The following is a 16997-nucleotide window of genomic DNA, read 5'->3' as shown; positions in this document are numbered from 1 at the left end:
GTTTACAAACTTGATTTAACATTTATCAATGCATACAAAATTAAACTTAAATGTATTAACTTCAACGTTGATACAGTCATTACTTCAAAATATTTACCTGTCCAATCGGTGAGCAAGATAAAATGTCATCCACTCTCATTTCTCCACAGTCCTGAAAAAATAAAAAAAATAATGGAAGATTAGGACTGCAAGTAATAAATATCTAAGTAATATTTTAATTATATTAAAAGGTAATGATAATGACATTTGTAATTTCACAGAAAGGAAAACACAGGTATGTAAGTAGATGCAAATGAAGATAAAACGAATACAAAATGATTATTGGTTAATGTTTATCCATGAATCAGCAAGAAGTGGCTATACTTGGAAACGACAGGAATATTCCCAGCTTCCAAGAGGTACTGCGGTCTATTGTAAAGGCAAGCTAATCGAAGTCTTTATAGCTTAAAACATTTATGTTAAAACATTGAACAGCAATACAAAAACCTACCGCTTTGTCATCAATGTCACTGGAGCACTCGATTGCGGGATCATCACGAGTTGATTTCGGGGGAAGCGGCGGCGGTATTGACGCATGTGTCTGCAAAAGACACATTTGGTCAATAAATTGCTGTTGTCTAGAATATGATGATCTGAAATCGAGGCTCAAAGATGATTGTATTTAATTCAAGTTTATTACAACGAATCAGACATTTTTCTTCTAATATTCTAGTAATAGTCTTCTAACAATAGTTAAAAGAAAGTACGGTCATTGATTACTTTTAAATGTACTTAACTATTTTTATATGTTGGCGATTGTTTTATTGCATACGTACATCGAGACGATTACTAGCTGTTTTTACAACAAAGTCTAAATCTTCGTAGTAAAGTCATTCTTCCAGATATGTGCTGCAAACCAATGATATGGGTTCTGTAATACTTCGTTGTTTTGTCTCGTCGACTTCAGATGTCAATGTTTCAAGTTCTTTTTTCAGCGTCGTCATCAAAATATATTGCTTTTTGTATTGATTGTTGCGAATACTAGCTTCGAAATCAGTTTTCTTCGATGTTATTTTCTGTTTTAGTTCACACCATGTCGCTGAGACATTTTTTATGTCTTCTTCACCTTTGTTGTACATGTCAGTCACCGCATCTTTAGCATTTCTTGTTTGTTTTTCAATTCGAGTTTCTATTATTTTTTTGTAAGCATTCAGTTCTCTTAAGCAAGCTTCTTTGCTAGTTTTATTGCGGGACTGACTTCCTGACAAGTTTTCTTCGATTTGTAAAAAAACAATCGCTCATGTCTTCCATGGAGCTCTTAAGGTGATTAGCAAGTTGAGTGTCTACTTTTTCTTTTGTTATATCATCCAGATCAACAATGTCATGTCCACAGGTAGCGTGTTCTTTCAAAAGGCATCTGCCACAGCCTACATTTGCATGCTTTTTACAAAAGAACACATTTTCAGAACCATGCTGGTCACACTTTTCATGGTCTATATCGGTCGCCATATTAGATGATTTTGAGAGGAATTTACGTGCCTTATCCATTGTAAATACAAGCGCACAACACGTTTTCTCTTCCTATGAAGTTCGAAACCTATGAATTTGATCCGCTGAAAAAAAATGAATTCATTATATCCTTAAATGGAGATGATTTATGCATCAGTCCAACACAATTTCCATTCAACCTAGATAACAAGCTTCTGTATACGTGCCACGTCCATCTATTCTTCCTTATCAATCAAAATTACAGCGTTGAAAATCCCATGTTTTTATTCGTATATTCTTAGTATGTGGTAAAATATTGGAGGAGCTGTTGCTACATAGGATCTTGCCACGTAGTATCTCTTGTTATAAGTTAATGTTTTAAAGTATATTCACCCTTCTTTTCAACATATGCTGAAACAGTGCTCACAAGCACATTTTGACGAATGGATCACGAACAACGGTCATACCTAGGTCGAGCTATTGCCCAAAACGGTGCAATTGAACAAAGATACGCTGTTTCGATAAGGATCATACCATTTAAACAATAATGTTGTGTCTTTGTTAGTGATCGCCTTTTATTTGCAAATTGCATCAAGATAAAATTTAAGACAAACGTTTTCAATATTGGTAGTTGTGACGTAACGTAATAACTTAAGTTTTAATATCTTTCGAAGCCACAGCTTTATGAATTGAAAGTAGTATAGGGGCCCCTCCGTATTCAAATTTGCATAATGACATCATCAGTTATAAATAGCCCTGCGTAGTCATATTTGCATAATGGCATAATCATTGAGATCTTGACAACATCCTCATATTTGGCGCGAATAAATTTGGTTTCGACCTAGCGTTTTGTATAATTAAGATTTAATCTATTCACATTAATAAAGGTGAAGTAGGTGTCTCGCCAGTCCAACTCTTTTGAGCGGATGACAAGTTAATCATGATATTGAGTAGCAGCAACGGCTGAAGAATCACAAAGCTTGTACTTTACGGGGACGGTCCGTCTTCATTAATCAAACACTTGATCTAGAGAAAAACACTTGAACTGTCAATGATCACTTAAAAACGTTCGCATGAATTCAGCAATTATGTTAAGAGCTCCTTTATATAAAGTCTTGACCCTTCGCGCCTATCATTGTAGTGAGATCAGTCATTAACACACAAAGAAGTCAACTTCAGAGGTAACTACATTTATTGTACATACCAATTTGAAAATAAATGAACAAAACCTTGTACACAATTTTCAATAATCATTTTCTCAAGGAAATTCACTATGATGTATGTTATAAATATGAGTATGTACTTGATAGTTTAAAAAAAAAACATTGATAAGAATAATGTAAATTCATAAGTAATAATGTTGATTAAATGTTTGAAGCAATAAAACGTTATCTAGGCGACCATTTACAAAAGTCTTTGTTACATTTCTACTGGTTTTATAAAACGTATTTCAAACAAAATTTCAGATAATCACTTGAAATTGTTAATCTTGGGAGACTACACGCCATAAGAAAGAAAAAAACACAGGCACTCTACAGGCAGTTCTTTGTGTCACTACACAGGCACTATACAGACAGTTCTTTGTGTGTAACTATTTTTAATAACAGCAGATGACGGTTAGGGTCAAGTGAGTGTAAATTATAACCTTCATCCGCTGACCTTTGAATAGCCTTCATCCGCTGACCTTAGATGACTGAATGTCCTTAAACGACCTATTCAGTCATTCACCTATCACAACCTAAACATTTAACCTTTAATAACATTGTACTGCTCCGCTGAAACAGCTTGACCATTCATCCGTCAACTTAATCATAGTGTTCTTATTAGAAAGAAAACATATTTTAATATCTGTAAACATAATATTAAGTATGGATTTGAGAGTGTATGATGCAAATCAGAGAATGATAAATTCTTTTTTTGGTGAGAGTGGATCACAGTTACCATGGATATCTGATTGTGAAGTTTTAAGTATATATTGGTGGATGTAAACTAGCCATCGGCGTATGATAAACCTATTAAGACATTCCAACTTTCAAGCAATTGTCGATGAATACAATAGCAATGAGCCACAGTTACATGAAGAAACATATGAATTTATACCATATTTATTAACCTTCTCTCATAGTAAAGATATTGAGGACTATATTCCTAGACAATAGTTTTAAACTGTTATATGTTACCTTGTTCAATAATTGTAAAAATCATGACACAAGCACACCTGGATGCGATCAATTTTAAAATGAATGCAGATGTTAGCATAGTGGCAGTTCATCACGAAAAAGAAAAATCAAAAATTAAATGTATTCTATCTAATGAATGTGTCTTAAAACCATGGAAAAATAGTTCTGTCATCATTGTAGAAGACGGTTGCAGACGCGTAAGACTATCTTCAAACCAATCATTTAACTTGTATGATTTGAAGGAAACATTGTTGTTTTTAACTTCAATTGTTGAAAATCAGTGAAAATGAATCAAACAGATTGTATTTCTTTTCAAAGTGGTATTCCTTTTTCGGAATATACTCATCCAGTGTATTGATGAGGGTCGCCTTAGCACCTATACGTTTTGGCCGGAGCAAATAATCCCTACTAAACAAAGTTTAGCCAAAGCCGGATTTTTCTATACCAATGTGGGTGACAAGGTGACATGTTTTAGTTGTGGAAAGACATTGTTTCAGTGGAAGTCATCCGATAACCCCTGGGCGGAGCATAGTAAACATTCAAAAGATTGTGAATATATAAAGATGGTTGGAGGAGATCCATCACATCATATTGCGTTTACCAACCACAAGAACACATCTTCAAATTCGTTTTCTCTTTGGAGTTAATGACAATGGCGTCTGTTTCAATTAATACATCAATCGAATTGTTATTTGAATCTTACTTCAAAATATTACATGCAAGGACAGTGTTGAACTCATTTCCAAAGATTGTGAAAGAACATTGTTATGGATGTCAATTTGATCATTTAGTCAATCAGATCACACTTGTATAATGCGTACGGAGAGAGAAAATTTGGATTTGTTTTTTTCGACATAACACTAGATAAACTTGACTACAATAGTCTTATGTCTGTATGGGAGACATCTGTTTATCTATCAATAGAGGAGGCTGATCTCGTACGATTAAAGTTCTCTTCACAAGGATGGAAAAATCAAATTGACTCTAATGGATGGAAGGAAGAACTGAAAAATACTGTTTTGAGAATGAAAGCAATAGATGATCGTGTACTTCCTATCAATGATGAACCTGATAGCCATTTGATTTACCCGACTTCCAATAAACAATGTGACATGTTCCAGAACAATTGTTTTAATCAAAACCAAACAGAAATGGAGTATTGTTCATTGTGCAGTGAACAACAAATGGACGAATAAAAACAATTGACATGTTTTGAGTTCAATGATTAATTTGACTTACCAAATTGTTTATATGTATTCTTTTTATTTTTTACATGTATTACTTTTATGTCCTTGAATAAATCGTATATAACCATAAATGTTTCATTTTCTGTTTATGTTTCACATGAATGTTTGTTACTTTTACCAAGTACATTTTATTTATCTTTTATAAACTATCATTAAAAATTAGTGGCAGACATTCAAGTGATATATATAAAAAAATGAAATGCTGAACATGATAACTTGTCAACATTAGATTCAGATTGTTTTATAAGACAGATGACACGTATTCAAGTTCACCATTCAAGATGAATACACAACAAAAAGAAGACATATTAAAAAACTATTATTTTAATAGTTCAAATATAGCATCATACAGAGGATCACAAACATTATATGCAATATTAAATAAAAAATATCCAGGACTATTCACAAAACAGTTCATTCGTCAATGGTTGGATAAACAAACTAGTTATGCTACTTCCAAACAGGTTCGTCGAAAGTTTAGAATGGCCCAAGTACGAGTGTCTTCTATTGATGAACAGTTTGATGCTGATCTCGTGTCTGTAGGCAATCTGTCAAAAGAAAATGATGGAATTTTTTGATAGTTATGGACATTCACCAGGATATAACACTGATTTCTTTATCACATTTATTAAACAATTCAAAACTGTAGACTTTTCTGACAAACATCTTCAAAGCAATTATTCAAATATTTGTGGACTGTATTGTTTATTTTATTTTATGTCAAGATTAAAAAATATATCACTAGTAGATATTGTAAATATGTTTCTTCTTCTAACTTTTCTAGAAATGATGTTTTTGTTTATGATGTTATGTCCAACATATTTTGTTATTGTATAAAACATGTAAAAATAATAATCAAAGTAGCAAATCTAGAATTAAAAACATATAAAATTAATGTATTTGTTGTTTCTTATCATTTTGAGTTTATATCTTAGCAAAGGAATATATCTCAACTTTCATCACAATAAAACAAGATGGATGAAGCGACTATTAAATTTGAATGTCCCAGCACATGTATTATTGCTGGAAGTACTGGGAGTGGAAAATCAACATTTACATATGAATTGCTGAAAGTGGCAGATAAAATATTTACCGTACCACCAAAAAGAATATTTTATTGTTATGGTATATACCAGAACTTGTATGACAACATGAAAGCTACCATTTCAAATATTGAGTTTTTTAATGGTCTCCCAATGAGGGAAGATTTAAAAACATGGGCCACTGATTCATCCCACAAAGTAATAATATTGGATGATTTAATTAATAAAGCTGCAGAAAGTAGTGAAGTCTCCAATTTCTTTACTCAATATAGTCATCATTTAAATTTCAGTGAATTTTTTTTATGTCAAAATGCTTTCACTGCAGGAAAACAGTTTCGCACAATCAGTTTAAACACACACTACTTTTTACTATTTAAAAATCAGAGAGATAAACTGTAAATACAAATGTTGGTTAGACAGATGTTTCCAGGACAATTACCCTTTTTTATGGACGCCTACACCAGGGCTACAGATACAAAATATGGATACTTACTTGTGGATATTTCACCACACAGCAACCCTAGTTATAAGTTGCGCAAAGACATCCTCCCACATCAGACTACCATCGTCTTCGCACCTATAAACAACAAAACATGAGTAACACTGTAAAAAAAAGAACGCCTTTTCATTCAGTTTATCATTCAAGTAGATTTTAGATTAGATTCGTTTTGTTTTTACAAGATTTACTATTAGATTCAATCATTTTATGTATACTATGATTAAGTAGATTATAGATTAGTATTTATATTTGATAAGTTTATACCGTTGATGTTAGTTTCACTAATTTATGTACCCTGTTATTATGTAGTGATGATTAATAAACATTAAAATTAATGCTTGTGTTATAGTTAGTCTCTATATTAATACAGTTGTGTACAAAGAAAGTTGATTTCCCGTTGAAATATTTCATTACTTAGATATAGATGATTCAACCCCATACATTATTTGAAAACCTAGTTTGTATGTCAACGGATAAGTCACTTTGTCTTTTAAATGAAACGAAAAAGACCTATCATCAAGGTTTTAATCCAATATTTCACCACCAAGAGCTTCACGTGTGGTTCGGATGATGTGCGGTGGATCGAACAAACTTACCATCTTTGATTGAGGTTATAGACATGCGCAATCGTAGCCAAAGATAGTTTGACCTAGGGGAAGAACAAGAACACTGACCTGGATTTGGGACTGGCTCCTCCGTCTCCTCATCCACCACGAAGCCTCATTTGCTACTACTTTCAACCGTCTTCTGGTTCCATGGGAATGAAAATACTTTTTCGTCACCGACGGTGTATAACAACATTTTACTTCTGTATTTATACATTGCCTGTCTGTGCTCTTACTATGAGAAGAAGTTTATTGATGTGAATCTCGCATTGATGTGAATTCAACATTGTTCATTATCACACTAACATGTACACTTGTTATCGTTGTAAGTATTGACAATAAAGATTACTGTTCAAAATCAATGACAAATCAATGTATCTCGCATTATTGTCCGTTTGTCTCAGTAGCTCAGGGAATTGATATTTAATTTTGAAGATAAGGTTACTTCCCCATAAGGCAAACCATACATTTCCTGTGTTCCATGCAATGTTTTACAGCGATGATGGCGGACATGTCTACCCGGAAATGCTTTTTACATCCGGTTACTGATGCAGGACATCATCTAGACCAGCTTTGTAGTAAACCCCATATCCTTATAGAGTACTTGGAAACGTTTCATCATCATATAGTGAGATAGCCACACCATCGCCGCTTGTCACCGTGGTTTTATCAGGGACGCGCGCTGTATTCATTTATTAGCTGATAAAGAAAATAAATCGAGTTTTTTCGATAACCTGGTAACGTATATGACTTAAACCTTGTGCAAAAACTTTAACTTTAGCCCAAAACTGTTGAAGATATTCACTTAAAACTTGGTACTTATTGCCAGAGACAAGATGTAGCAGGGCCCATAACATCGGCGTTAATAATGTTCGAGTTATGCCTCTTGCTGAATGACAATAAAAACAGCAACCATTTATGAATAGAAGGAAAGAAACCGTGGCATCATCACCATTTCTAGTGAGTGCCCCCACTCCCCAAGCAAGGAATATTGCACTCAATGTGTAGGCACATGGTCGCGACTTTAAAACCAGTCAGTTATGGTTTACATTAAGTGAGGTTTTACGATGACATACTCTAGAGTCAAGTCCAAGCGACTTTCATCTTCAGTTGAAATGATAAATGCGATAATTATTTAGCGCTCTCTGACGTCACGTTTTTCCCATACTTCTTAGGTAATAGGTGGCACTGTTTATTAGCACCAATTTCATTGTTTAGCGTGCCACCAGCCGAGCGGTTTTCGTTTATAGTTTAAATTTAATAATTTATTTAATAGTGCATTTACTGAATGTCAAAACACTTTGTCTATAGCTAATTTCAAGTATGGTATTATATCAAAGCGGTGTGCTAAAGTTATGAGTTACTACGTAGGGCTTGGGTGGTATTTAAATTTATAATCAGCTAATGTTTACATTCAATACTGGGTTGAATCACTTTACGTAATTCTGATCGTTGTGCAATCGTAACCAATACCAGGTTAAACCAGTGGGCTATTTTAAGCAATCATAGCATTCGGTTAATCCCTTGTTATTGTCAGAGACATATGTATTTTATTGGTACCCCTGAGGGTCTTTTATGGTCTGTATATGGGAGGACGGTTAATTATTAATATTCGTATACTTAATTATACATCGTTTTTACTAAAAGTTCATACTGAAATGTTTTGAAAACATGACAAGAACATTGTGTCTGTTATTATGTATAAATCCACCATCTTGTTGAAATAACCACTCGGGCGTTACTAATATAAATATACGGTTTGACAGAACCACTGTAGCTTAATAGCTGTGTTAGTAACGTAACTACCTCTTAAGGATACACAGGTGTTTATTTTATTAATTCATATTACAAAATAATTATACATAAGATATAACAAGATTAAATAGTTTATATTGATTTATTAATGCAAATACATATGCATCTGGGCACAGCCTCAATATAGCAGACGATCTTTTTTTGTTCGCTCACCTTGGTTTAACTCGTATACTTATTTATAATACTATGCATTCAAATTTTAGTTTTTAAACCTAAATAAGCGATCACGAAAGGACTGACTAGAGAAGCAGTCCATAGTTACATTGGCGTTTGACTTGAATTGACAATTTCCTATTGAGTGATATCCCTTTTCGAGCACAGAAAATCTGTGACACCGCGTAAGACAACTAACTTGAATTGAGCATATTATCGGTTTATTGTTGATAAATAAATATGTTGCGTGTATTAATATAATATTGTATTTAAGTTTTACGAAATAACTTTTTACATTTAATAAATGTATCAGAAAATTTAAACTTCAAACTGACTGTTTCTGTGATTTTCAATTAATCTTAATAACCAAATCACTTTGCAGTTTTAGCTCTTGTCCTTTTACTTATAGGTTCTTGTTCTTTTTCAGAGTCTTCTTCCACCCTATCAATATGTACCTCAAATACAACAGGAGACAGGAGGGATTGACGAGGGCATAAGAGGCAGGGAGGAGTGACGAGGAGGCTTTAATGAGATTCTAGTAGTGTTTTCCAAGCATTTGAGAAACGTGAGGGTTGCATTGTGCACATTCCTTTAACAAATATACTTGTGTGTCGAATTAAAGTCAGTGTCCGGCGAAGTACCGTTGACAGATCTGCATTTATAATGGAACGAAACGAGAACGAAATTCGTCTATATTCGTGCGTCAAATGTAGGTACTTTTTCTTTTCCTGGAGGAATTTGTTGCACCATTTACGAGTATGGCATACCTGCGCGTATTATTCCTACACATGTATATGCTGCGAGCAAACGTTTCAGGATCGGAAAACATTTTTGTTGCATTTGAAGAAAAGACTTGGTACAAACCCGCGCGGTTAATGATGCTACTATAAAATCAAGTGTCATGAAGTTTTCAACCTCAGTGAGTGTTTGGATGACAAGTAGTCAAGTCGTCCATTAGTGGAAAAATGGATCTATTGGATACACGAAAATATAAGATGAGGAGAAAATTGAAAAGCAGTGCCTCTCGAAACAGACATGAGCCTCAAAATGTATATACGGATGAGACAGAAAACGCCGAGACAAACTTCAGAAAAATCCGAAAACATCGTTACCATCGGGCATGTATAAAGCTGAATGTTTCACTCACTCCTCCTTATTAGCGCTTAAGGAATTTGTTGTGATGCACCAGTGTGATATTTGTTAAAAAAGTTTAGGAAGACGCGATAATACGTTGCGACATAAAAGGTCTGCGCATTCAAGCGAAGATTCGGATGAAGACGCTATGTCTTAGGTTAGTGATCAAGAAGATATTTTTGGATCTGTTGATGAAAACGAGTCTGATAACAGCGACGACGACATGTCTGTAACCTCGGAGAACTCTTCGGGTATTGATCCTTGGCAAGAGGTTGTCGATGAGGCTTTTTAAGAGTGTCAATCGCAGTATGAGGAGGAAGTGCGTGAACTTATGCAGGATGATACCGACCTTAGTGAAAGCCAAGCCAAAAAGGATGTCGTTGAGGATATGCGAGGTACTTACAAAAAGGCCCTGATGAATAGTTTTGGGGCAAAGCTGGTGTGGTGTGACTCTATCAAGCGAGATACCATCTATAAGACCATAAAGAAAACAGTTAATCAACTTAAAGACACAGAGGACTACGACGAACAGGAAGCCGTAAAGTACGCAATCCTTGAGCGGAGATTTCTGTTCGATAAGGTATTGGACAGTTACGACGTTCCTCAGTTGGATGCAGAGCAAGAGGAAGAAACAAATTAGTAAAAATCATTCAAAGATCGTACAAGAGTGCTTTGGGAATTTATTTGTTTTCAATCCGTACACAATGCAGAATACAGACGCCATTTAATTCCATAACACAATTGTATGTGATAGTTTTGCAACACGTACTTGTTTTTAAGTAAAATAAATGTCTTTAATAATGTGAAGTAAAAAGTCTTATAATACGAAACGGAGTTGTTGTTGTGTGTTTTAGTTGTAGTTTTATTTATGTTTTAAGCGTTTTCTATATAGAAACAAGACAAATGTTGATGCTGGTTATCAAAGACGCCGCCAGATCAGTTAAAAAATAATAATGATTGCATTAAAATATTATGTTAATATAGTATTCAGTCATACCTCTTAGTTTGTAAAAAGGTGTGCTTAAAATTAAACATCTGAACTCTCCAAATAATGAACTCATTTCATTGTACTGAGCATTAGGTTTAAAACTACAATTACTACAAAATTTAATCAGGTAAGTTTTATATCTGGTTACAATTCATACATACTACATAAGTAATATTCTCGATGACATTTTATTACCCAGCTTGTTTGTCTTCAGGTTATGTTTTATTTTTATATCTCTATGTTATATGCGTTTACTTACACATTCATTGTGTATGTCATCTGCAACAGTGCAAATCCTTCTTCGCCTTTGATATCTGCAACACTATATCTATAATATGCGTTAAAGTCTGCGCCCGTAACCAGACTGCTGTAAATGTGCCTTTTCGACTGGTGTTTCGAGTTATTTTTCAATCCTAGTTTGACTATTGTTATCAATTAAAACAAACAATTTCAAACAACTAGAATCAAGTTATACAATCTCTGTTTCCTCTTCACTGACGTCATTATCAGATTCCTTCTCTTCACTATTTTTATCGTCGGTAAGGGAACATGGAAAGCATATCTTGTTCAGAATGTGGACATACGTTTTGTAGCAGGTATAATATGTTAAGACACAAAAGAAATCAGCACCCAGAGATAATACACACATTTAATCAGACCAAAGTGTATGAAAGGTATGCTTACACTTTAGAGTGTCCATTATTGTGATTAATGATTAAGTAAGAATGTTTAAATGTTATATATTACTTATGCGACACAGTCATTGTTGATAACTGCTACACAAACATGTTATTCAGGTCAGGAATTTAAGGCCAGGACAGTCCAAGAGCTCATGAAAAAAGATTCCGACAATTATTTTATTTATTTTATATCTTATAACTTGCGAATAATTATATCTCGTTACTGTTCGACAAGAGTCTTTACAATGTGTTCAGATTCTATGTATCTTGCATCAGTATTCTATACGGTAAGCATACCTTACTTTGACCCATTTTTCTTCATGACCTTAAACGTTTTATAAGAAAAGCACGTTAAATAGACTTTTTGATTTTTTAAGCAAACATCCTTTTTGACACTTTCAATAAACGTTATGACGAAGATATTGGTGCTTGAAACAAAATGAAAATTTGCCAATTAATTAATTTATAACATGAATGTTTTCGAACTATGCATTAGAACCAGTTAAAACAATCCAATTGAGCATTCTACCATATATAGTTTTATTCCAATCGCGACGGTTGTATTACTTTGGTTGATGTTCTCCTGTACAAGTTTCTTACACAAGAGGATTGTTGTCAAATTCTGCATAGGAAGCGATTCTTAAAATTCTTATAGAATATAACTTGGAGAAGTCGCTAAAAAGCAGATGTGAACGACAAAGATGACCCATTCGACGAAAACTTGTTCATTTCAAATAAGTGTTGACGTCTTGTTCAATGTAAACAGGTTGTCGACGTAGAAACATTACGGGGTTGCCCGGGATCATCTGTTTACATTGACCAAGATGTCAACACATGTAGGAAATCTTTCGAAATATTTACTTATTGGAATCGAAAAATAGACGTCATTTTGGTCAGATAAAAATCTATGTGGTTGAAGATGTGATATATTTCAGCGATAGCTTGAAACATTGGACTGATCGCTTAGTATTGAGTGACGTTTTCCAGATTTCGTCTTCATTGTCTAGAATTGCACTTAATGATTAAATCTGATGGCAAATGATTTTTTAATGAAAACCTATGTATTAAACTACTGTTATTTGAATATTAATATTAATACCCCTGCCACGCTGTCAAAACATTTGCCACGAGTTGCGGAGAGGTTACAGCTCTCATGTCATACGGAAGTCGTAGGTTTTGGGATTTATCTCGTATGAAATCTACTATTGTCGTCGTTGTTAGCCGCATATCGTATGCATTGTTAAACTGCATAAATTTATCGGCGTCCGGAAACGTCTTATACTAATACATACCGTGACTGACTACTGTATTTTCATGCAACTAACGTTTAAATTGTCGTTAAATATGGTATGTATTTGCTGTTACCAAATATAATGTACGACACTGCGCGAGTGTTTACGGTCGGTTCAAATAGAATTACGCTTTAGTAGATATGGTTGCTTTAATAGAATTGTATCGTTTCTACGCACAAACGATCGATGCAGATCTACCTTAATTATTTATTAAAACCAAAAACAATTTTATGTTACCATTCCCAATCATATAAACTCGTACCTGTAAAGGTTGTTGTCGTATGAAATTGTCATAAATATCCATATGTCATTTTTATAAATTTTAACCATAAAACTTGACAAAGATATTGATGTCTAAAATATAGCAACATATGGAACCCGGCGCAAAAAAAGTTAGGTAAAGCTGACAGTAAGCTGACTGAAAAAAGGGATCACTGCTTCATGTAGTAAAAATTACATTTGATACGGTCAAACATTGAATACTGGCAATAGGAATATTGATAAAACCTTGTCTTGGTTTATTTGTCCTTAGATTTTACAATAAGGTCGCTGTTTTTCACTTTCCACCATCTAAAAATGGACTTTTGACATATAACTAAGTGAAAGAATTTCTGATGCATTTTTATTGTCAATAACTAAATTAATTACAATTATGCTTTGCGTCCCTTTTGTCTTGACCTTTTATCTTCATTGATCGCTGGACATCATTATTGTATGTTTAAATTAAGCTTCTTTTATTGAAATCACATCGGTTTTCTTATTTCTCATTTCATACGTGTTATTATCTTAAAGAAAGACATAAACTGTCTGTCAAAATATTTGCTGAAATATCAAAAATTTTCCAAAATGAAAAAAAATCTAATAAACCCAAACTACATTGAAACAAAACACGATTTTTACTAAAGTAGATATTTTATTATTTTTTATGAATGTTTCTAATGCTCTTATTGATTCGACAAGGTGAAAACAAAGCTGTTTATTAAGATATGTTACGAATTCGATAGGATCGTAATAAAGTGTAAACCGTATATGATACTTATGTGAAAAACTACAGAAACAAGCTCAGTAGCCAAAACTTTTAACATAAACCCCGTTTAATGGCACAAGATAAACGTCAAAGACATAAAACACAAAAACACAAATCATCAAATGATCAATAAGAAGCTACATGGATGAAGTTTTTTGTCATAAGAATGTGGAATTATCTTCAATGTGTGCATGCACGACAAATAACACCCGTTCCGTGCAGGCAGCTTTGTTCTGACGACTCAATTTTTAATATGTCATTGAATGACAAAATGTACAAATAAGTGATATCTGAAGTTCATTTAAATACTCTTCATGAATTTATATGACTATGATATTAATCTCCAACCAACTGTTTTTCTATTAATTAAACAGAAGTATAAGTTACATATAAAATCACAAACCTTTTCCAGTCGTATTTAGCTCCAAGTTAACTCAGATTTAGCAATCTGCGAAGAGCACACATCTATTTATTCGCACACGAGCAAAAAATATTTGCTCTTCAACATGGCGAATGGTGTTATTGGTCTTTACTCAAGTTTAAGTATGCATTTTACAAGAAAATTATAATTGAAATTCAACTGTTGATGGGTAATTTGCTATTCAAAAGCTGATGAGATCACTCGTGTCGTTTACTGATGATATTTGATAACTATTGAATCTCTACAGACACATACCAATATTACATGTACGTTACGACTGAATGTTTAACATTGTATAGTTTCTTTTTGTTTTTATCAGTGTCAAATATTTAAGTTTATGTAACGATACAAAAACACAACAATAACAGTTTTTGCTCTTTCATCTACGTTTTTCAATTTCTTTAATTATTTTGTATGTTTGACACGATCCTAAAACGACATATCTTAAATTCCAAAAATAGTCACCTATAATCTGTTTAAGTCTTTTATACAAGGATACTAGAGTAAAATAATAGATAATTCGATAAGTTTAACCTTACTTTTGCAAAGATTGTTTTTGAATAGATTCCGAATCGGCGCCGGATAAAACTCGCAAATATCGAACAGCCCTGAAAGAATCCGCTATGCATCGTCACCGTTGATAGTATGTACATACCATGTTCTTTGGTCCAAAGGGTCGGGGAAAACTATTTATTGTGACATAAACTGGCGTCAATTTAATATTTTAATTCTTTATTTTATTGAGTCTTGAAGCAAATATGATGTATCAAGGCAGCACGTTGGCCCCACATTTAAAACTCAATATCGTAAAATTCAACTGTAAGTCAGAATCTAAAATTCCTTTTTATCCATGGCAATTATTTTTTGAAGTTTGACAAAAACGCTAAACTTTTTTATTGATTATGAAGTCCGTTTGTTTTAAGAAATAAATATGGTATTTTGACGTTCAGAATGAGAACACGAGGTGGCTATCTTTGTTGCTATTTATAGTAACGTATTCACATAAAAGCAACATATGCGCGGCTGTCAGGTTAGGCGATGACCTTGTTTGACCTTTTAGAACACTTTTAAAAACAGTTCCATGATCGCTTTATGAATCATTCGGTCGCTAGCCCATTATATATTAAAATGTTATAAAAAATACATGCTCGAAAACATCTACATAAATGTAACCAGTTCATTACGTGCAAAATTTATATGCGACAATTTGTATAATGCATATAAATGTAAATGAAATGCAACAAGCGAAAATGTTTAAAACTACAAATTACGGCAATGAACACACAAAGGATTTAACATCAATAAATAAAAACAACTTTTATTTTCTTATCGAATTTGCTGGCGTATTTTTTTAACGTTTTCGAGCTTGGTAAAAATAAGGTTCTTATGTTGGGATCCCAGCTTGACAGTTTATTATTCCTCTATGACTGAGCATTAAGTTCATTATAAAACCTGAAAACTTTGCAAGTGCTTGTGAAAACGAACTTATTATTTGCATATGGATTCCGAAACTCTAGCGATAAAAACATGCTTGTCAGCTATTTGTACTAGTTATACAATAATTGCTGTCCCTGTAGTGATATCATGTATATCATCAGTGTCAGCCAACACCACTATTTTAACTTAACCATCAATTACTAACTCGACCAGAACATAACTATGGGCGGCAGCGTTGATCATGAACGTATGGATATAAATTTCTGCTACAGGAACATTGAATATTCCGTTTTCCTTGTTGTAGCCATCTACTAGATTTGTCACCTGAATACATATTGGAATTTTAATAATATATCAAACGTATATTACATTCGAAATGTTGACCCTTGTGAGGAACACAAATGTACCCAGTAAAATCGTTCAGCAGACAAGTAGTAGCTTAAATCCGGCCGTTTGAGTTATCCCTTTCCCAAAATGACAAACACATGTATTTTACATGGGTCATATGATCAGAAATACAGGTCCGGGAAATGGACCTGTCTCTATCTCTCCATTCGGATACCTTGCGGTTTATAAAGATTATTAGTATTTTCTGTGGCCGCTCGTGTTCCTCTTAAGCCGAGCTTGAGGGTTTGCAATAAATTATTCTCCCACACCATATAAGTAAATCCCGGATTGACAAAAATAAAGAAGTACCCGTATGGAACTACCTTTTATTGTCACCACAACACAACTTTCCTTTTTGAGGACCGTCGTCTGTAGCACCATTGAAACCTTTTCTAATGGGAATATCTAAAATCCAAATTAATCATTTCTCACTTTAAATGGCACTTAAAAGAATTGCTTCATTCAAAATATTATGCTGCACTCTGATCGTAACTATATAAAGAACGATCTACTTAAAATTTTGAATCACTGCGCGTATATCTATGACAACCACAAATTATCAAACATCTGTGCGCGAATTATTTTCAACACGCTCTAAAGAGTTCCAGCAAAAACATTTTTT

The 16997-nt window shown here is 33.5% G+C and overlaps 1 protein-coding gene across 3 annotated transcripts in view; it reads right to left on the bottom strand.

Annotated features, from left to right (window-relative positions):
* LOC128230561 (tyrosine-protein kinase Fes/Fps-like) overlaps positions 1-16997 on the bottom strand; it is a 109410-nt gene that overhangs the window by 8828 nt on the left and 83585 nt on the right. For all 3 annotated transcript variants that reach the window (XM_052942957.1, XM_052942973.1, XM_052942965.1), the window contains exons 3-4: positions 491-580; positions 98-151 (exon numbers count right to left, since the gene is read on the bottom strand). In XM_052942957.1, coding sequence (XP_052798917.1) covers positions 98-151; positions 491-580 — 144 coding nt within the window. The remainder of the gene's footprint in view (positions 1-97; positions 152-490; positions 581-16997) is intronic.

The sequence above is a fragment of the Mya arenaria genome, chromosome 1 (genome assembly GCF_026914265.1).
Source record: "Mya arenaria isolate MELC-2E11 chromosome 1, ASM2691426v1".
In the NCBI taxonomy this organism is placed as follows: domain Eukaryota; kingdom Metazoa; phylum Mollusca; class Bivalvia; order Myida; family Myidae; genus Mya; species Mya arenaria.
This window is presented reverse-complemented; position numbering and strand designations above follow the sequence as displayed.